Source organism: Anoplopoma fimbria, chromosome 4, assembly GCF_027596085.1.
Source record: "Anoplopoma fimbria isolate UVic2021 breed Golden Eagle Sablefish chromosome 4, Afim_UVic_2022, whole genome shotgun sequence".
Lineage (NCBI taxonomy): Eukaryota > Metazoa > Chordata > Actinopteri > Perciformes > Anoplopomatidae > Anoplopoma > Anoplopoma fimbria.
In genome coordinates this window covers 17,755,168-17,776,806 of record NC_072452.1, presented here as the reverse complement: position 1 = coordinate 17,776,806, position 21,639 = coordinate 17,755,168, and the positions used below count along the sequence as shown (strand labels likewise).

At 44.1% G+C, this 21,639-nt stretch overlaps 1 protein-coding gene across 4 annotated transcripts in view; it reads right to left on the bottom strand.

Moving 5' to 3' along the window:
• Positions 1–21,639, bottom strand: part of pcdh19 (protocadherin 19) — a 53,859-nt gene that overhangs the window by 7,665 nt on the left and 24,555 nt on the right. For all 4 annotated transcript variants that reach the window (XM_054597280.1, XM_054597282.1, XM_054597281.1 and 1 more), the window contains exons 3-4: positions 16,759–16,817; positions 14,769–14,941 (exon numbers count right to left, since the gene is read on the bottom strand). In XM_054597280.1, coding sequence (XP_054453255.1) covers positions 14,769–14,941; positions 16,759–16,817 — 232 coding nt within the window. The remainder of the gene's footprint in view (positions 1–14,768; positions 14,942–16,758; positions 16,818–21,639) is intronic.

The window sequence follows — 21,639 nt, the reverse complement described above, 5'->3', positions numbered from 1 at the left end:
GCATTATGCTTTAAGTCTTTTTTTATTGCTGTGGGAGAGGACTGGTACGAAAATACGAAAGAATTCGATCTACAGAAAGTTAAATACATGAGACCTCAGTCCTTGTGACCCTTGCTGAGGACAGCCTGGCATCTCTGAGTGGTGTACAAAAGGATTTCATTTACTGCTAAAACGCTATCCACTCTTCTGCTCTCATCTTGGTGTATCTTTGACAGTGAGATGGCTGTTTTTCTAATTGCTCTCCATATTAATTTTCCATCCTGGCAGTCACATGGCAAAGACTGATTAAATCTAAATTGTTACTACAGAGTCTTGATGAAGCCTGTGATGCACGAGCTGATGGAAGTATCACAGGGGAGGAGGAATATTCAGAAAATGTGGCACCAGCAGAACAGAGGATGACGGTCTGTGAATGGTTGGCGGTCAAAGCCTGATCCCAGCGCTGGGGATGCAGCTTAACATCCAGTCTGCCCTAACTACCGCAAAGGGCAGCTCTACGGCCAGCTGAGGCCGTAGACTTGGCCGAGCAGCCTCCCACACTACTCACCGGGGAAAGTCCAAGCACTGCTGTCATCCCAGCCAGCCAATTCAGTCTGCGGGCCATAAATCAGCCTGGAGGCCCGGCTCCTGCGGGAGCGGCAAGATGGAGTGTGATGGTCTTGTTTTTACAAACAGTAGAGGGGCACCCTTACTGCGCCACGCAAGCCATCATTCTCCACACAGCACCGAGTCCTCTCCTTCTCCCCACAGCATCTGGTTCAGTCACATCAAGCTATTCCCCCCTTGACACCCCCCAGATTCATCCCTCGCAGCTCCCTGCACAAGCCAATCTTTTATACCTCTCCTCCTTCTCCATCTCGCCAGTACCGCTGTCTCACTTACATTGCTGTAATTAAATAAATCTTTTGTCATTTCTGCCTATCTGACCAGAATTCCGTCTGCTCTTCCAGTCACCTATTAATTGTCGAGGAAATTACACTCACTGGGCGGCCTTGTTAGCACTGTCGCACGGCTGGTGGAGCCAGGGGTTCATGTGGCACTGGTTCTATTTCTGAGCATTAGTACCACTCAATTTATCAAGAACGAATTCACTGTCTAATCCATCCAGCGCCGCAGAGAGTGTCTGACAGTTTGTCACTTCCACCGGGCCAGCCCGTGTCCTCCCAAAAGCCGATACAAAACGGCAAGTTAACTTAATTCTGAGCCGTTCTTATGGCCGCAATTCTTTACAAGCACTTGTCAGTAACTCTTTTAGAAGCCAGCAACAGCTCCAGCCAAATTCTGCAAATGTTTTCTATCTCGGTGTTCATCCCCCTCTCCCTTCCATGCTGGCCCATCCAGCCCAGCCTGTGCATTCTACAGTGGGTCCTAGTATAAAGAATGAATTTCCAAACTGGTGTTGACAAACAATGCACAAGCTTCTAAATTGGTACAAACAGCATCTGTTTAACAGCTGTGTAACAGCAGCGGTAAGAAGAAAAAAAAAAAAAAAAAAGCAATCGCTATGCTGCTTTATAAATCACTATGTCATCGCAGAGCACTGGTTTGTTCAAAAGCAGGACCGCTAGCCAATGGACTGCTTGATGTGGTGGAAACGATGCGAGCTGGTTGTCATGATGACATGCATGGGTGGGCTGGCTTCAGAGCCCCAGCAACAAAAAACATACGCAACAATGCTTGCTGAGGGGATTCTCTCACCTTATTGTGTCCTGCTCTAACCATCACTGGTTCCTAGAGGTTACAGTGTCTCAGTGAGGCTGCAGAAGCATTACGTTTGGCTTCCATCATGACATATGGAGAGGCAGGATTTTAGACCTCACCATAATTCATACACTAGATGAGTCAGTGACTTTTTAACTCTCTCAACAGGCACTCCGGACTGGATTTAACCCAGACACAAAAAGGCACGGAGACCTAAGCCTGGCTGCATGAGGCTGAACTTGACGGAACATGAAATATCAGAAAGCCTGTGGGAAGGTCGGTATCATGTCTGCCTGAAGAGAGAGCCCAGCTGTTCAATCTCACTGCCAATCCGGCATAGTGTTTGGTAGAGAAAATGGTGTTCTTCCTGATCAATAGGATGAAAAAATAGCCACAGACCAACACATTCGGGTCTGGTTTTACAGTTTGTGTCAAATCTTGGAGGAAAATAGTCCTTATGGTGCCTACAAATTTCTCTGGACCACTCTGGCAAGAAATCATTTGATTGTCATTTCTTGAAAGTTGTTTTACAGTTGTATTTTCATCTTAAGTCATCTTTTAACACAGGTAATGGCTGTAGTCAAATTACATATGTGTTTCTTTTAAATCATCAAATAAATCAAATTGTTCTAGTTCCAGTTTTATTGGACAAATGTAAAATCCCATGTACACAAATGGTGTTGGAACATACATTTATATTTATGAATGCATTATGATGATTAGAGAAGGTTCATTAAGTGGATTTTGGTTAAGTTTTGGGGTTTACTTAAATACAGCTGATAATTACAAACTATAAAATAACTTTGAATATGTCAAATAAATAGATAAAAGTCAACAATAAATCTTTGAAATGATTTGTTCCATTAATATAAAACGTGAGATCTTTGACTCTGCCGTAGGTATTTTGCTGCTTTCATTGAGGGAAGCAGCAAGACACAGAAACTACTACTTACTTTCCAGCTCTGCACATGTTTTTGGTAAAGGTAGAGGAAGCATTGTGTTGTACTGTGGTGTGATGTACTTCACTTTAATGACACAGCAAATGTCCCCCTTGTCAATTCTCAGCGTCCAAATTGCCCTTCTAATGACGGGCTTCAAATGAACCTGTGTTCTGGCGCCCCAGGCCCGCCGCAACAATACAATGCACTCCAGGAACTCAGCACAGCAGGCCGCTGACGTCCCAGTTGCAGACCTGCCCACTCCACCATGCCAGCCAGCCAGCCAGCCAGCCAGGCTGACCGCCTGCCCACCTTTGTCTGCTTGGCTCGTTTTCCTCAACAACGCATTGGCAGAGGACATCTTTAAATACACCGGCACAAATGCAGCGTTTTCTGTATTTAAGCTTGACCGAGCTAGCTATCTAATTTGCTCATAAACCCTCGAGTCTGGGAGAAGCAAGGGGGACAGAAACAGACTCTTAAATTACATGTGTGATGGGGTTTGGGGGGGAAGAGGAAAGCTATTGGGGGAGCAGGGATGGAGAGCAGACGATGGCTTAGGGATGGCGGTGGTTTGGACAGAAATCATTGAAACAACGGGGAACAAATTGTTACTGAGGTCACTTTGTTAAATACCTAAACTGAGAGTGAAAATTTGACATTCCTTCATTGAATCTATCGGTGTGCTATCAGCAGGAATAATTCCCTATTATATCACATTAGGTGTGAGTTTCGGCATTTTAAATGGCCAGAAGAGAAAATACAAACTGCAAATGTCAGGGAAATGATAATGATGAGGTGAAAACAGTGGTTTGTTTGGCAAGGAGCTGTCACTTAATAAACGAGAGGTCCATGACGATTTAAAGATGTTTCACCAACCCCAAGGTTTCTATTTGTGAAACTTTTCTTCCCAACTGTTAAAAAATCACAACTTATCCAGTGTGGAAAAATAGATTTATGATTTAATGGTTTTGGACAATCTATAACACATAAACATCCTAGAGTGAGAAAACCATTAGATTCTCACATTTGCCATAAAGAGACATTTCTCAAGGTTTTCATTTTGGATTATTTTTTTCCTTGCTGAAGGGCCATTTCCATTAGCCATCTGAAATAAAAGACAATACTTCAGCGCCTGTCGATGTGTCCAGCTCCAAACAACCGGGCAGCATACCAATATCTTGGGATTTCCTCTCTCTCTCTCTCTCTCTCTCTCTCTCTCTTTGCCTCAAAAGAGTGGCCTTACATAATTAATATAATGTGGCTTCTCATTCAGTCATGTTCACTTTGTGTCAGCCAGGACTATGTGTTTTATATTCCATTTTATCTTGTCACAGAAGCACCAGCATGGTTCCGACTCTCTCATTTTATCCGCTTTTCTGTCTCTTTTTTTTCTCTCTCTCTCTTCCTTTTCCCCACAATTTTAACAACCTCTAGAAGTAGGACACTGTAACACGGTGAGTGTGATGGTATGTCGTGTGATGGGGCAGGTTTCCCAATGCACCAGACGATGTCAATCAGGAAGGAGAGACATATAAAAGAAAGGAGGAAAAAACAGCGAGGCCCTTTGCTGCAAGGTGATGCATTAGATCTACACCTACTGTGCTGAGGAAAAGCAACAGGGAGGCCTTTCCAACACTTTCTATTTCCTTGTCACAAAAGGCCATTCAGTTTGCCATCTGTGGGGGGTGCATGCTGACTCCCAGCTTCTCCATTCTTCACCACATTGAGGCCCTGCACCATGATACCACTTAATACCAGACAGTCAGAACCAATGTCCGTAGCATTAGCCACCCACCAGCCCCGCGCTACACCACACAGAGGATTGTCAGTGGCGAGGCAGTCCACGAGGTGAGCTGCTAGCTCGTATCTAAGACACACAGATTGAAATGGTGGTGAAGACTGATCTGGAGAAAAAGAGAAGGAACTAATAGGCACATCTTCTCTGATTTGAGGAACATGACTATAGCGTACATACGGATGATGGCAGGGGTCTGACACAGTGGGAGTAATTGGATTTCTCAGGTCCCCGTGCCCACTCATGATAACATGCTGAGCTGTGACATGAAAAGTCCTTATGTGTGGCAAGGGAGCAAGGTGCAGCAGAGTGGAAGTGACAGGTGTCAAAGATCCAATTCCCTTCGCTCCTCTCGATCCTCGACTTCCTTTTCTCCGGAGACAGCCAGGGAACAACCTGCCCTGTGGTAAAGCCAAACACCAGGCTTGACATTTAGTTGCAAATCCAAGCTAGTTAAACCTATGTAGAGTGCAGTGGAGGAGGAGGAGGAGGAGGAGGAGGAGGAGAGGAGGAGGGCGAGCGGGGGGCCGGAAGCACCGCAGATATAAGAGGTCACGGCCTGATTGCTTGCTTTATTTATTTTCTGATGCTAATGTGGGCTGAATATAGAAGGAGCGCAGGGTTCCTACGATGTGCCAGAGAACACACAAAGGAGCCCCTCACAGATCTTACAGATGTTTTTTTTTTTTTTTTTGGGGGGGGGGTAGTGCAGTGTCCTCCCTGTCCTCGGCATGCATTCTGGCCTCATCTTTAACGAGGACTGTATGAGAGCAGGCACATCATTAAAAAGAGCAGTTCTGAGACTTTCCTGTCTGCCATTAAACTTAACAGCCAACCTCTCCCATTACCTTTTATCCTCCCCTTTAAGGAGAAGGGGGACAATGGGGTTTGAAGAGTCACATTTGTCTGGCAAGATGCTTCCACTGAGTGAATTCTGTCCCTCAGTCAATCGTACATAAAACGAACAACAGTAAAGTTTCCTGGAATATACCACATTCCACAAAGGAAATAACCATATACTATTAATAAGCAGATTAAGTAACAGGTACAGTAGTTTCTACATGGTTCCCACTAACCTGATTTTCCATAATATATACTAATGTGGTATGATAATAAGCTTAATGCCCAGAAAAGCTGAGTGGTAGCCTGAAGGAATCAGCAGAACAATACAAAATCGGAGGGGCCTTAGTGAATAATGTTAAGTTGATGAATTTACTTTAATATGATTATCCACCACCGCCAGCTACGCCACAATGTAGAAACACCACTCTGCATCCTGTTCAGCTCTTGACCTTTCTCACACACACGAGCAGCAGTCACAACAGGCAGAGATCTCACTGCAGTGCGTGCAGAACACAGTTATTCTGATCGACTAGTTAACTCAATGTTGCGTTCGGGTTATGCGCGTTCTAATTTTGATCTTCATTTAACTAAAACAACCCTGTTTTGATTCGTAGCCATGCATGTTTCCTTTATCTTAATTACTAGTGTCCATGTTGAGCCACTGAATAATGATTGAACAGAGCACAGGGGTCTAAAAGATCTGGAGGTTCTTGGATATGAAGACGTGTTGAAAGACAAAATCCAAGCTTAGTCTTGTCGACGCCAGCAGCCCATAAAAGGTTTGGGGGAGGCTTTCTGGGTTCACACAAACCTCTCAGCAGGTCCCTCCTCTCCGTTACTGTGCATTCACTCTCTCATTAATAGTTTATAATCTGGGTCACCAGCAGCCTCTCACTGTTGAGACCTTCTCAAAATGTTGAATTACAACATAGTGAGCTCATCCCTGCAAGGTCATCTAGGGGACAGCGAGGGATCACCGACACTAATTGGTGAATGAAAGATAGTAATGATAGACGTGGTTTGGATGACTTCCCTTTTAACCTCTGTTTAACTTCTGCTGAGTACAAACCCAAAGAGTATATTCTGCCATGCTACGTTTCACAGCGTGTGCAGGGTCTCCGAGAGAGAAACTCTGCATTTCAACGGCTATAAAGTGTTACAGAATAAATCATTCTCACTGAATATACATGAGGAGGGAAAAGTATGGAAATATTATAGAAGTACGCCTGAGGTAGTAACCTTTTGTTGCCACAACTGAGGAGGACAACATAATTTTACATATTCCCGCTACATACTCCATCTGAGTTATAATGTTGTCAGGAGAAACAAGGTGATGAGAGCTAAGATAAAAAAAAAAAAAAACAGGGGGGAGAGATGATAAAGGCACCGGGGGAGACAATGAAATAAAAGGAAAACAGAATGTGGGAATTCTCAAATGGATTAAAGAGGATGGAGGTATAGCGTTTCTTTTCCCACAGAAAGGAAGTAATAAGGGTTAAAAAAAAGCACAGGAGACCCCCCCCCCCCCCCCACCACCCCCTCTCTCTTCCTCCGTTACCCCAGCTGCAGTGATAAATGTCTCTTTGTATTCTGGACAGAAAACTGCGGGGCTACAATGTACTTGTCAGAAGACAGCTGATTTTCCCCTTAAACAGAGCAGAGCATATTCCTAATCTATCCTTTCACAGAGGGAGAAGATAAAACAAATAACTCGTGCTGAGACCCATAATGCTCAGAAAATCCTCCCCCACCATTCGCTACATGTGTGTGCGTGTGGCGCGTAGATACCGCGACCGCTCCTGTGTGTGCAACATATGTGTCTGCAGCAGGTGCAGCTATGTGCTACCGCTTGCTATTTGTACTTTTTGCTAAATTGCACAGCATCTTTAATCCCCGCAGTGTAGCCGTGGTTCCACTATGAGGGCTCATAAATGGGAGTCAGTGCTACAGGTAATGGAGCTGATTATTGCTATCTGGGTTACGGGCCAGCTGCCAGAATCTGCCCTGCCTAGAGGGAGCACAGGCCGCCTGGTGTCTGATATCCTGGGATCCCTGTAATACAAGCCTTGCCTTGGCAGTCACTCTGCGACTATCCTGCCCACTTCCAGCCACACACTGAGGCTCCTTTGAGTTAGTCTATGTGTATAGTATGTCCTCATCGGGGTTGTTTACGCCACATGGCATCAGTCTATAGTCATACAATTTCAACAACAAGGTCTGTGTTTTTTTTTTGTAAATGTGTATTAGGGACTCTTTACAGTGACTCAAGTTGTCACCACAGGGTCAGGATGGAGTCTGGAGTTATAAAATCTGCCATTTTTCTGTCCTCGGGGCGGAGTGGTTCTGGTGGCCGACTTGGAAGCACGCAAATTACATTCCTGACAAGACAGACGACAATGACTTATCAGTTGGGGACACATTCCCTCGGCAGTGCCTCAGAAATCCTTCTCTCTCAGCTGACCAGAAGCCATCATAGTCCTCATTTCTGCTAAAACCACAAAGTATTAGAATGTCCAGACCAGTGCTGGTTAAAAGATTACGTGTTAGTGGCATCAAAAGACAGAAATGTTTTTACAAGATAGTCATTTTCAGAATATGACAGTTACTGGCTTGGGTTACATCACGGGTCAAATTTCAACAGACATTCAACCAAACTTTGAATGAATCAGTATATCTGAAGGGAAAAATAAAGTGCCTTTGCTTCACTGTCACGATTCGGGTGCATGAGACATCATCTGCACTTGTACTGTTTGTGGGTGTGAAGGATGCAAAACAAAGAATCGCATTGGGGGAGGAGGCTTTTCTAACCGTTCATTATGTTGAAAATGCATCACATGAAAGCTAAGACTATCACTGCTAAACCAAAATTGGGTTCAGATTATAATCCACGGCAGCAGGCCCACATTAAAGATGTTGGTACAAGGTCCTGGTCTAGGTACAAATGGGGCTGCAGTCTTATGTTGCAGTGGAGAAGCAGGTTTTTCCCCTGCATTGATCTTAAAGAATTAAAAACACAACGGGGCAGTTAGGAAAAATTGCCTCCGCCTCGGTTCCTCAGACACGAACTAGAATCAATCGGAACCACAAAGGGCGAATAGGCTGGACACAATGCTCCGGCTCTACTACTTGAATTTCTCTCTGTTTCCCCGTACCAGTAGTATTTCTCTCTGGTGCCATCTCTTTATCTTCCTCACTCTCTCTCAGCCCCCCCCCCCTCCTTCTCTGATTAACCTTTAAAGACACACACCTGCAGGCGCACACACACACACACACACACACACACACACACACACACACGCCATATACTGTGTACACACCCTCTCAGACAAGATTTAAAATTCAGGTACTTTCTCCTCTCGCTTCAATACACACTCTGCCTCCATCAACTTCAGCACATTACCTGTTCTTAATCTCCCTCCCTCTGTCTAGGATCATCCTGATCCCCCTGTTTTCCCATCTGCTGTCGATTGGGGCCCAGCTTGGCTAGGTGCTCAACAAACAACTGCGATTCACTTGGTTTCTGTGGAGATTATTAACACACCTAGCATGCCGCGGCGTCATGAATAAGCAATGGAGATCCGGAGCCTTATTTTCTCTCTGTCTCTGCGTTTCCTCCCTCCCTCCCTCTTTCTCTCCCTCTCTCTCTCTCTCTCTCTCTGTGTGTTTCTCTCTCACTTGCCCCACCGCGTTGTGAACTGAATGCCAGGATTGTCTAGAAAATGAGCTGTCAGTGGAGGGCCTGCAATGAGATACATCAGGCTCATTGTGAGCCCTAGAAAATAATGAACTATTCCCATTTCTCTCTCTGATATGTTCAATACGCTATCCGTGACAAGTGCAGAGAGATAAGCAGTCCCCTCTTGAGCTGATTAAATACACCGGGTATATTCAGGAGAGCTCTGGCAGAATGAGGGTTCAGGGGATGCCATCATAGCAGAACATTACTATATGTTTTTAGTCTGGGTTTGGAGGAGAAGAACCTCTGCATGGCTCGTTTGCTTGTGTCTGTGTTAGAGTGTGCAGTTGAGCTAGAGGCGATGCTTAAGAGAATCAAAACCTGTCAAGTTTGTTTAAGCGCATCCTCACATCTCTTAACTTATTCCCTTGTGGAATTAACAAAAAGGATGGGCTCACATAGGATTTTTTTTAAAGAATTTGTTGGTTTACCTATTTAAGTACTGCAAACAAATACTACCAGACAATTATTTCAATGTAGAACAGACGTATAAGCAGCGTAGCTGCCAGCCATGACACCAATTTGGTGCCCGGTACCAATTCTACCACCAATCATTGTGTTCAGAATCACAAATCAATTGCATATCTTTTTATGCATATTATTCTCTGCCAAGTCTTTCCAAATTTCCCTTATGTGGGAGTAACTGACATTTACATTTACAAAATGAAAGAGGTTTATTTTACCACAGGCAAAATCAATATTGGTTAGATCTTTTATTTTATTTTCGTAGGTATAATTTCACTAAAACAGAGCCAGAGATCTCACTGAGTCACACAGTTTCATTCAGCGAATCTGGTAAAAAGGATGTACACAGATGGACACAGCTTGAGATGACATTTTATTTCCTTTAAACAGAAATTCCTCCAGTCTCTGCATCTCAGAGGCAGAATCTGCATCTTGGTTGTTCATTACAGACCTCACTACACCTGCTAGCAAGCCGTCTCTGGTGTGTTTGAGCATGCGGCGTGTGTGCACTCTATCTTCCTTAATGCTTGCATTGCACTGAGCTCTTTGTCACTGTCAGCCATTTTACCTCCACCAAGGGTTACACATTAGATTAGGCAAATCCAAATCAAAATGGATGGTCCCAGTATAGAGTTTATATGTTAATCTCATCGTAAAACATCATAACGCAAAACACATGTTGTTGTCAGCCCGAATCGCGAGACAACTTTTGGTGCTTAATTCAATCAAATGTTGTTCGGGAATCAGTCAAATCCTCTGGCACAGTCTCAGAGTTATCTTGTGAGTGAGAGAATGAAAAACAAAAATCGCTCCTACCTGTCAGAGAGATTGTTTCCTCCTTGCCTCTTTTTATTTTCCCCCTCGCTAAGACTGCTTACTAGACTCTCAACTCATCTCTCCATCTCCGTCTCCCTCACACGCCGACACTCTCTCCCCCTCTCGTGTTGTCAGCACAGCCCTGTTCCTGTTGCCTTCCTGATTCTGACACCTGTCAGCATTTTCGTTAGTAGATCAGAGAACTGCAAACTGGAAATGTTCCCGTGTTGAATTTAGGGCAAGTTTTGCAGCAGAAACATGTGAGGTGCCTTTACTCCTTCTTTAATTCAACAGGGGAAGGGAACTGCCTGACTGGCACAAAGTTGTGAGATGTGGGTTGGAGATGTTTGCAGTCAGTAGATGGAAACAGACGAGGGAGACAGAAAGACATATGGAGGGTGAGGGAAGGGGGGGGGAGGGGCTGAAATCAATTAGGAACAGCGAAACCCTGTGGATCTGCTGATGGAAGAAGGGAATATGGAGAAGTCTGCGGCCCACGTAGGGGGCTTCCATTCCTAGGCTCCAGCTTCAGGCACACACCCACAGGGAGCTAACAGATAGATGAGAGATATTCTCCAGAGGTGGAGGCCGACGAATATGTCAGAAATAAAAGAGGCCTGTTCCCTAATTGAGCAGTCTTGGATCCCTTTTGAGTCTAATAAGCCAAGAGGAAGGTCTTTTTTTTTTTTTTTTTTTTAAGAACATTTACACATTGACCTGGAAAGAATTCCAAAACCAAGAGCACAACCCTCAAAACTGCCAAATCGGACGCTGTGAAGCGACATCACGCTCTCTCTTTTCCGTCCCGCGGCGATAACTCAAGCGATTTAACAATACATGAATCTTAATCCTTAAAAACCATGGCTCATCCATATCCGGGAGGAATTAAAGTGTGAGCTATGACAATCAAAGGAAGTTGAAGAAAAAAAAAAAAAGCTCCCTTTGTCAGCAGCCCCTTCGGAGTCTGTTCCCTCGCTTCTCCCTTGACACTAATGGTTCTACAGAGCCAAAGCTAGCATGTCGCACATTTCAACCAAATCCCCCCCCCTAACTTCACAGACATGCCTATAAAGATAAAGACAAATTCATTTTATATAGCTCTTCTCCTCAGTTTATAGTGACAGCGATATCATCCATAATTATTCTATTGGCAGATATGACGGAGCCATTACATGTTAAAGATAGCCCCTCCTTTATAGATTCAAAAAGATTTCATGTAATTTGTTCTTCAGATACTTCCTAATATAATCCACTGGGTGAGGATATTTTAGGTCAGGTTTTTAAAAAAAAGCACACATGCCTCTTTAGACTCTTGGCAGGGATTCAACAAAGAGGCATTCGCTCAGATTTTTAAGACTAACATTTCTTTACAAGCACTTCGCTGAAAGCTACCTTGGTGGTGGCTGGTGCAGGAATAATGAATAGCTGTTGTTGAAACCACATCAGCGAAAGGAAAAAAAGAAGCATAACTCTGATGGACAAAAGCCAAATATCAGACTCCTCCACTGAGACAGGGCGGGAAAAAATGCCCACTGTGATTCACAGCTAGTTAGCAGCTGAGTCCCCGTCATACAATTGGATTCCCACATGAAAGCACACAACATGACGGTGATGCAGGGTCTTTGTGTAAAGGTAACGGCTTGTCTCATGGGCAAACAACACCTTTACATGGCACTGGGAACGGTAAACATTTGCACTGTAAAAGCCCGAGAGTTTAACCCTTCCTCCATCCCCCCTTCAAGCTTCCTTTTGTTCTCAGCACAAGAAAACAGAACAGTAAAAAACACACAAAACAAAAGGCTCTTCTATCCTCGGCCGGTGTGTGTTGTTGTCCTTTGGCAATTGCCGCCTCTCAACTTGTATTCTGCTGTAGCTGGCACTACACAACAGAGTTGGTCCCAGAAGACATCTAAGCAGTGGGGTGTTTAGTGAACATGCCTATTTGTTTTCTGACAATTCCCCGCATACACCCAAATAGAGCCGGCAGAAAGTGTCCGTTTTTTTGTCAATTAAGACAGATGAGCTCAAAGCGAAACCGCATCATCACATGACTGTAACCACTGCGGCTCTCGTATTATACGAACCTCCGCTGTTCTATTTCTGCCTTTGTCCTCAAGTGAGTATGCACAGAAGGAAATGAGGGAGGGAAAAGAGCTAGTGTTCTCCTGAGGAGCGCCGCAAAAGGAAGAAATCTGATGATGTAAAATCCTCGTACGACAGGAGAGACAGATTCAACTGTGCGCCGTGCTGAATCTGCCCGTCTCTGTCGGCCCACCATGCACTTTAACTTTCTAATTGGACCGTTGAGATGGTAATAGGGACGATTTCATTTAGCTACGTCATTGCGTTTCTGCACGTGTAAGGATCTTTGGTCAATTCGTTTTAATAATTATGAACAGCCTCATTACTCTCTGGTGTGACCACTGCTGCTGACTGACGGTCAAAACAAAGGAGGGGTGGGAAGCTTCCAGTGAAGCCATTTTGTTGATTCCTTATTGAGGGGAAATTGCTGGCCAAATGTGACTCTGTTGCTGAGTGCAATAAAAAAAAAAAAAAAAAAAAGCCAATAACAAACCATCTAATTGTAATTCCAAACAGATACTTTGTTATCATCTATTTGTTCTGGTCAAAAGAACGGACAGCACTGTGAAATAGCCGCTTGTTCTGTTTACCAGCAATGTGGCGATGCATTATACATTCAGGAGGCATGAGTCCATTTTGCTGAAACAGATACAGTCATTGGTGGTGTTAATGAAAAAAGAAATGCCTCAGAGAGCTCTCCCCACTTGTAATATTCCTCATGTAAATCATTTGTAATTGCCTCCAATAATGAGATCCCACCACTAGAAGACCTGTCAGCATGCTTTTTATTTTTAAAAGGCACAGGAATTTTTTGGGGGGTAGTTGTGAAGTAATTACCAATTGGCAACCAATAGTTAGCAAGTTCACTTTTCATTGTTCAATACAAGAAGGAACGCTTGGACCTGATATATACATCTAACTGTATTCCGCAGCGCATTACAATACTTATGCAACTGGCCGTGAAGGCAGGTCCCTTTGTGTGACTCCACACCAGGTGAAACGAGGTGTGGGCCGCCTAATCTTGTTATTACCTGGTCAAACAGCATCAACAGCCAAATTGCTCCAAGGGAAGCATCTGGTTGGTTAAATGTGCCAGGGTCCAGACGAGGAAGAGCCTTCCAGTCTTTTTAGTGCTTCTCCAACCACACCCACACACTTTACAGTCCGCCGATAAAAATAGATGGATAAAAAAAAAGAATCCCATAATCTTCAATCCTTTATCCTTTTTTTTTTTTACAAACTAGGATTCATTTTTGTTATCTCTTACTCATTTAAAGGTCTTCCTTATATGAGCTGAGTAGAATGGTGAGAGACTGGAAAGCCTTACTGGGAGGCAGTGGTCGTAATAAAAAAAGAACAAAAATGTTAAAATGTTAACTGAGGGAGGAAATACTAAATTTAGCTTCCAAATTGTAGCACAGCGCAAATGTACAGTTCAGAAACTGCGAGTGATTTCTGTGAGTGCTCACCTCAGGAGTGTACTTTTAGAATAAAATGTCCAATATTTCCACCTAATAAAATTGCTAATGTGACTCTTTTCTAAAATGTCTGCAATTTTTCACACACACACACACACACACACACACACACACACACACACACACACACACTCAGACCGACTCTCGTGTTCCGCTGAGCTGTTACACCTGTGCATGTGGTGTTACCTTTGAGCTCAGTAAATACCCTCAGGTGCATATAGTTACATCCTGGTGTGCTCCAGACAGCCTCCTTCACCCTTCTCTCTCCCTCTTACTGACCCACTCTCCTCCTCAGCCTGACTGGCAGTAGTTAAGAACCAACGTGACCCTTACAACTGACTTCTGCCAACCAAGTGGATGTCTTTTTAAACGGTGAGTCAAAAATGAAACATCAACATTAATTCCCTGCTAAATGGTCTCACTGAATAATGGATGAGGGTGCCACATGGAGATATGTAGATTTCCACCTTCTACCTTTGTGAGCCTAATTGCTGCCATTCAAGCACATCTGAAGTCGGCAGACATGGGCTATACTATCAGTCAATAATGTTGCCTAAGCCCGTATCAAAGGGTAGCCTTAGCTGTCAGAGATCCCCAACATTAGCCGCTCGAGCAGGACATCAAAGACCAAAAAGAAAACTGTGATGTTATTCATACTTGCACATCTGAAGCTCGCAATGGGCAAAATGCACCTTAAAAAAAGATGCTTTTGTGGCATAAAAACACACTGCGGAGCACACACGCGACTACACATCGGCCTTATCTTGAAACTCAACACACTCCAAAGGATGTTGCAATCCTCCTCGCTTTCAGCACACACACACACACACACACACACACACACACACACACACACACACACACACACACACACACACACATACTCACGTACAAGCAACAGCTTTTCTTACCTTGGTCTGGCAGCTGGCAAACATTGGGGGGGACAGTCATGTTCAGCACGTCATTGACAGCCGTGTCAACATAGTGTCCTCTCTGCACGTCGTGTTCGCTGTCGGTCTGGTCGCTCTCCTCGTGGCCGCTGTCCTTCAGACTGTTCCCCTCCAGGTCTTTGAATGTCGACGTGCTACATGGGGGCCAGAAGGGAGGAGAGGGATATGTTGATTAACTGTCACTTCACCTTTTTTTCACACGCTCTCCTCCGTCCTCGCGTCTCTGATGGTTTGTGACGAGCTGTCCGTCTTTCTCTCCTTGTCCTTTTTCCATGTCCTTTCCTATTTGCCCTTTTACGTGGTCTGTTTTCATGAATTCCAAACAGACAAATAGTGATTTTTTTTTCCGTTGTTGTTGTCTTAGTTAGACTGTACGCTTTTGCAAAAAACAAAGCCTCACTCCCGCGTCTACGCTTGCAGTGACCATGAAAAAAGAAGGAAGTTTAAATCTGTTGAAAGCCTTTTTGGATTAGGTGCACACATTTTTTTTGTTTGTTTCTTAACTTCACGGATAGCATGGCAGCTATAGGGTGTCTCACACAAGGACATTTTGGGATGGATGCTCTGACTTTCAAGGACATGGCATTGAACAAACAGGAGGCACTCGCTCACTACAATCAAACAAATACTGCAGTAATCAGGAATTCCTGGAAGGAAGATGGATGGAGGAAACGCTGGAAGCATACAAACTGAGCATCTGTCTTGTTTGGGGCTCACAGTCAATAAAGACGGTGGGGTGGTGGGGGTGGGGGGCACAATCAACAGCTGCACAGTAACAGCATGATTTCCCTTCATTTGATTTCCATCCCACTGGAACAAATCCCGCTTTACAAACAACACTAAATAGGGGTGAATATATGAACATGTGTTCTCGTAGAAGAGAAAACATATATGGACGAGTTCATGTTAGTTGGGGGAGCAAGGAGGTTAAGGAGTAGACAGAGGAGAAAACGAGAGTCAACAAACAGGAAGAAAAAGGTGGAAGAAGTGAAGGACAGTACAAGGTAGCTGCATTCCTGGACCCCAAGCCTCACATTCTGCAGCCTGGGAGAGAGGACTGCAGGTAATGCCGGCTCTCTGATGTTATCACTGTAATTGCACCTGTCCCAGACCATAGGCCCACTGGCTCCTGAGGGGAGCTCTTTGTAGTGTGCTGCAGAGGCCCACACTTGAATGTTCTTTGTTTACATAAATGCCGGGAATCTTTTTTTCTTGGGGGGGGGATTGCCATAATGGGTTTTCAAAAGGCCTGGAATGGCCTCAAACAAAAGAAAGACTGTAATGTTACATAGCTGCAGGTAGAAAGGAAGAATTGTAGTTTTCTAAGTGAGCCTGGCTACAAAAGCCTGGCTGGAGGGAATTTTTATATGACCCCCCCCCCCCCCATTCCTAACCTCTAACCCTGCATTCCCACAACTTATCCAATATCCTGGTTCAGGTTGAAGGACATACAAAGCACAATGAAAACATATATTCTTAACGTCCTTGCACAAGAAAAAGAACAATATCAGTACTGTCTATTTATGAAGCTATTCATGTTTTGAAAAGCAGATGAAGAAATGCACTTGTCATTTAATCATTGAGTGGTTGTTTTTAAGCCTTAAACTGATGCAGTTCAAGCCACATGTTTTGCTAATGAAGCGAATTACAGCAAAGTAATGAGGTTATCTGTAAATATGAAAATCATTACTTGCTTATTCTGCTGCTGTGTGTAATCTAATAATCTGAGCGCGCGAGTTTGTGGCTCGTTTCGACAAATGTCTACTAAACGCACTACGGAGTAATGCTATTTATCCCCAAATCTCATCCTCTCACTGCAATTATACTGAATGGAAAAACATGCAGGAGCACATGCAAACTGCTGCAACGGTAGCTGTGCACTCATTAGATAAAACAATTACAGATAACAACGGAAACGAGGTGCTGGTAACAATTCCTAATCAACACATACCTTTTAATGAGGTGGGCTCTGCTGTTCACGTAACTGGAGTCAATGGAGTAATTCTCCGTCTGTAACAGAACAGGGGTTGGGAATGGGTGGGTGGGGGTTGTGGTTGAGGGGTGATGGGGGGGGGGGGGGCAACAGAGAAAGGTACTTTTAATAATGGAAGCAACCAAAATAATGTTAGCAGTAATTGGCTTTCAGTTGAAATGTTATTTTCCACAAAGGCCCCGGTGAGCAGCCTCCGCTTTCAAAGGGCTGAATCCTATTCTCTTTCAAAGCACACACACAGAGAGGCTGACTGGGAGCTGAGAGCCGAGGAGAGTGCTGCAGCGAGCGCAGCCTCTCGTCTCCTCTTCACCCTCCCTCGCTCCATCCCTCCGCTGCCGGTCAGCCCGCCGTCTTTTAAAAATGGAGTCATTAGGACGGACAGGCGATCATGCACACAGAGGGGGGAAGAAAAAGTTTCCCATTTCTTTTTTCTTCTCTGAACTCTTCACTTTTACCATGTTTGAGAAGACATTAATGTGGAAATATTAAATAAATAACTGCAAGAGAAGTAGATGAAATTAAGAGAGTACCAGGGGAATCTTAACTCCGCAATTGCAGATGAAAAGGCTTTTAGAATATGCATGCGATAGATCTCTGACCCACATTAGAGAACACAGTTCAAAGGCACCCTACATTCATTTTTTTTTTCTCCAACATTTATTTAGCAAGGAGAATGTCGAGTAAGAGCACACGGACAGAGCAGTTAGTGTACACTGAGCAGGTAGCCCCTCCTGCGTCTGCCAAGCTTCTGCTCACACTTGGTAAGATGTCAGGGGGTCAAAGGGTATCAAAGCCTCTCAAAGGACTTCCCCCAATCCTGCGAAAAAGCCGAGATACGACCCTTTCAACAAACTTTGATAAGATGCAGGTGTTTTTCTGCAGAAAGAAAGCAGAGCCTTCACTTAAAATTCCACGCCGCAGATACTGTATCCTGATAAAAAGCTGGGAGTCAATGGCAGACTTCCGAGGGAAGTCTACACAACCGATATCAAAGCCCTGTTGGGAAAAAAAAAAAAAAAAAAAGTCACCCCTATGATAAGGAAGGTTAATGCAGGCACTGGAGCACAGTCGCTGATTATCAAGTGAGCTACACATTTGACACAGGCCTGCTGTTTGAGGTAGCAGCGGCACCGGCACAGCTGTCATACACGGTGACCAAACAGATTTTGGATTAAAACTCAATATGCGACCGTGCAGCACACGCTCCTTATGAGATGTTAATGGGGTTGAACATTTTGAACTTTTTCAGGCGTCAGCGTGGAAGTGAATCCACAATGACGAGGAGTCGGAGCGGCGGAAATGTCAAACATAAGTCCCTGTCTTCTTGGATCTCTTTAAAAAAAATAAAAAATAATGCATAAATAAATAAAAGTGATGCTGGCTGATCACAGCAGCCATTGTGTGGTGTTTACCTCTGGCAAATAGCTCCCATGACCTGTTTGCAGTCTATGAAAAATGGAGGAGCTTGTTAATGCAACCAAATACATGCCCTTGTTTGTTTAGATTCGTGGTATTGATGCCATTTACTCAGGGCTTCAAAGACAACATATATTCTGTGCGGCTTGTTATCCGACTCATGCTGACGCCGTTCTTCTCACTTTAGTTGCTGTAAACTTTAAGGAACTTGTATTTATGTCGGAGATGTATTTATCTTTCGGTATTCTCAAAGGCGTATAGGTCTACCTTCAATCATTAGGAGATAAGCTTTTGTTTGCCATCTCACCTCCTTTTACTCCTAATTATTTTTGCAGGAAGTCTGTATAATGATAGGCAACAATGCAAGGGCAGACCTTTGGATGGGGCTCGCTAAATTATCATGCAATGTGTTTGCACTGAAGGTTAGCATCATTCTGTCTCGCTTTACCATTTACCCCTAATTAAACTTTAACTCATTAATACAGAGAGGATAATTCATAAAAAGGAATTTAATTAACATTTTATTATTAGCTCTTAATTTGGAGCACACCATGTTTGTTCTCTTGTATTACCCCCGACTCCTTTTGTTCCCGTTCAGCTTGACTCCATTAAATATCAAAGGTAACTGCAGTGGCAACACACTGCAACTCGGATTGGTTATTAATTAATGATTAACACATACTACTTCATGAATTTATAAATCAGGCCACATTTTACACGTATATGTGGTGTTTTCAAAGAAAAACATACTTCAATTAAAAGATTTATACATATAAAACGCTTCTATCATAGATCAATAATGTTGATCAATATCTATTACTAAATCCGCTGTATATGCATGTGTTTTATGTTCTCCTGTGCTCCACTATGGTCCCAGTGAACGCGAATTAGACCACCTCATCTCCTACAGTGGCTGCGCATCCACTGAGAGACTAATGAAAATGCAAGGCATGAGTAACAAGGGGGAAACTTAATTTAAAAGACAAGATAGAAAATTTCTTGTGAATGTCACTCTGGCTGCAGCCTGTAATTGGTTTGGATGGCAGGTCCGGTGTAAGCACAGCCTGGAGAGGAAGACAGCATGCCCCGGCCAGCTCTCAAGCTGTTCCAGTCCAGAAATGGAACTGTACTCTCCGTAATGCAATTCCCTCTCAGGGTTTTTTTTTTACCATGGAGCTCTCTTAAGCGTGTAGTAGGTACAACCAAAGGAGACTCTTTGTAGTATTCAATGTTTTTTGCTTCACTATTTCTTCCTCTATAGCTCATGTTCAACACAGCAGCTACTTGTTAATCAAAGGTGGAGATAACCACATTTCCTCCATTTATCAAGTTGTCAGGGGAAATAAACAAACACTCAACATGTGAGGGCATAACCTTGGGTGTTGGTGAGTCACCCTATTCTGAGGGAGAATCGGATGCATTAGCCCAGGCTTCCTGTAAAGAAATGTAATGTCTTCCCCCCCACATTTCTGACCGACCTCAAATAGGAGGACATGTCAATAAGTCTTGCTGGGAGGTCAAGTTTCAGGGCAAGAGGATGAGGACTGCTTAACTACAGTGAGGACGCCACAAATGGCTATTTAATCAGGTTGGACAATGTGTTGTTGTGATCCGAGCGGCCCCGGTTTGGCGGCTTAGAGCCACTCTATCCCCATAATTATTGTTCCGTTTCATCTGGAGGACTGGAGGGAGGAATGTAGTCCCCGCTGTCGCCGGATGACTGATAGGTAGTGCCACGATGAGTGGGGAGGGGAGTGGAAAGAGAGTGTCGAGAGAGAGGGCGAAGGGGAGGAAATGGGTGAGAATTGACCTGCGGGAGACTCGCGGTCCAGCTGCTTCAGCCCAGTAGCTTTCCCCCTTTTACACCCTTTGCTCCTTTCTCTCCAGTAAAAAACCCGAGGCACGGGGACGACGGGCTCGCTTCTCCGCCGCTGAGAGGAAAAGCAATCTCCTCGCCTAGTTGCTGCCGTAAGATTTGATTTGCCTTCCTCCCAGCGTGACAATTGGTTCCGTAGTCTGGATGCAAGTGTATTCATTGTGTGGGGGCATGGGGAGCACCAGAGAGAAGAGGAGGGGTGGGGGAGTGAAGACACCAGTTGTTACACCAGTAAACACCCGACAAGTTCAGCAGATGTCACACAGATAGGAGAGAAAAAGAGAGGGAGAGAAAAAATGTCACACAGCTGCCCTACTGTATGTATTACTGAGGCTGATGCAGCACAGTATAACATTTAAACAGCGGAAGCAAGATGGAAAAATAAGGACAAATGCAGCGACATGCACTGATAACATGCTGTCTTGAAAAAAGATAAGCAGTCTTTGTCAGGCTGTGTGTGGAATAATTGCCGTTTACTAAATTACAAGATTAAACGTTGCTTAACTACAGTTGCAAACAGACAATCTTTTTAAGCTAAATTAACATTTGAAATAAACTGTATGCATCAGATGAGATTTTAAACTGCCTCAAAACAGAAGGTATTTAACAAGGGCGGCAGGTTGTATAAGACTGTGTCTATAATCGAGCATTTAAAAAGAAGAAAAAATTGATTCAAGAGTGTTTCATGTCTGTCATGGATGCAACTCTTTAATGTCACCAATTTAGCTGACCGAAAAACATCAAGCCACGTTTGTTGTGGAAACAAAATGCTCTTTCTGCCGCACTAAAAATGCACTGTTTAAAACATACAGAACAAGACTAGACAGAATCAATTAAAAACTGTCAGATCCAATTTTGCCGCTTCAATCTGTGTTTGAGCAGTCTGAGGTTTTTGCCTCGGTCTTCGCTTAGTGTTTCTGCAGCAGCTCGCTCACGGACTCCCTCCGGTCCCGGAAGGAAACGTTACACATAATGCGCCTTGTTATTGATATCCCATTGCTAAGGGAAGAGATGGGGAGAGGGAGAGATTCAGGGAGGGGGGTTTACAGGCCAGCTATAATTAGAAAATAAAAAGGCTTCATTACATAGGTTTAGTTGTGATAAAGTGAAACGAGTAGTAAGAAAGAGGAGGAAATTATATTGAAAAAAAGAACACCGGATGAAGGATGGCTAGTGTCTGAAACTGCCTGTTTACAGATGCATGTATTCACCTCATGTAATTTCGCAGTGAGGATGCAGAGGAGCGTCTGTGTATGTTTGTTTGTGTGTGTGTGTGTGTGTGTGTGTGTGTGTGTGTGTGTGTGTGTGTGTGTGTGTGTGTGTGTGTGTGTGTGTGTGTGTGTGTGTGTGTGTGTGTGAGTCTGCGGGTGACTTTCTCATCCTATACACTCTGACTATGAAAAGAAATGCCTCACTTTGAGCCTCTTGCACATTCACATTCTTGCACACACAGACTCTCCCTTTCTGCTTCCCTACAAAAGCACGGCTCCAACAATCCCCGACTCGCAGCGCTGAGCTGGCGCCCAACCACCTAGCCTCTGGGTCTG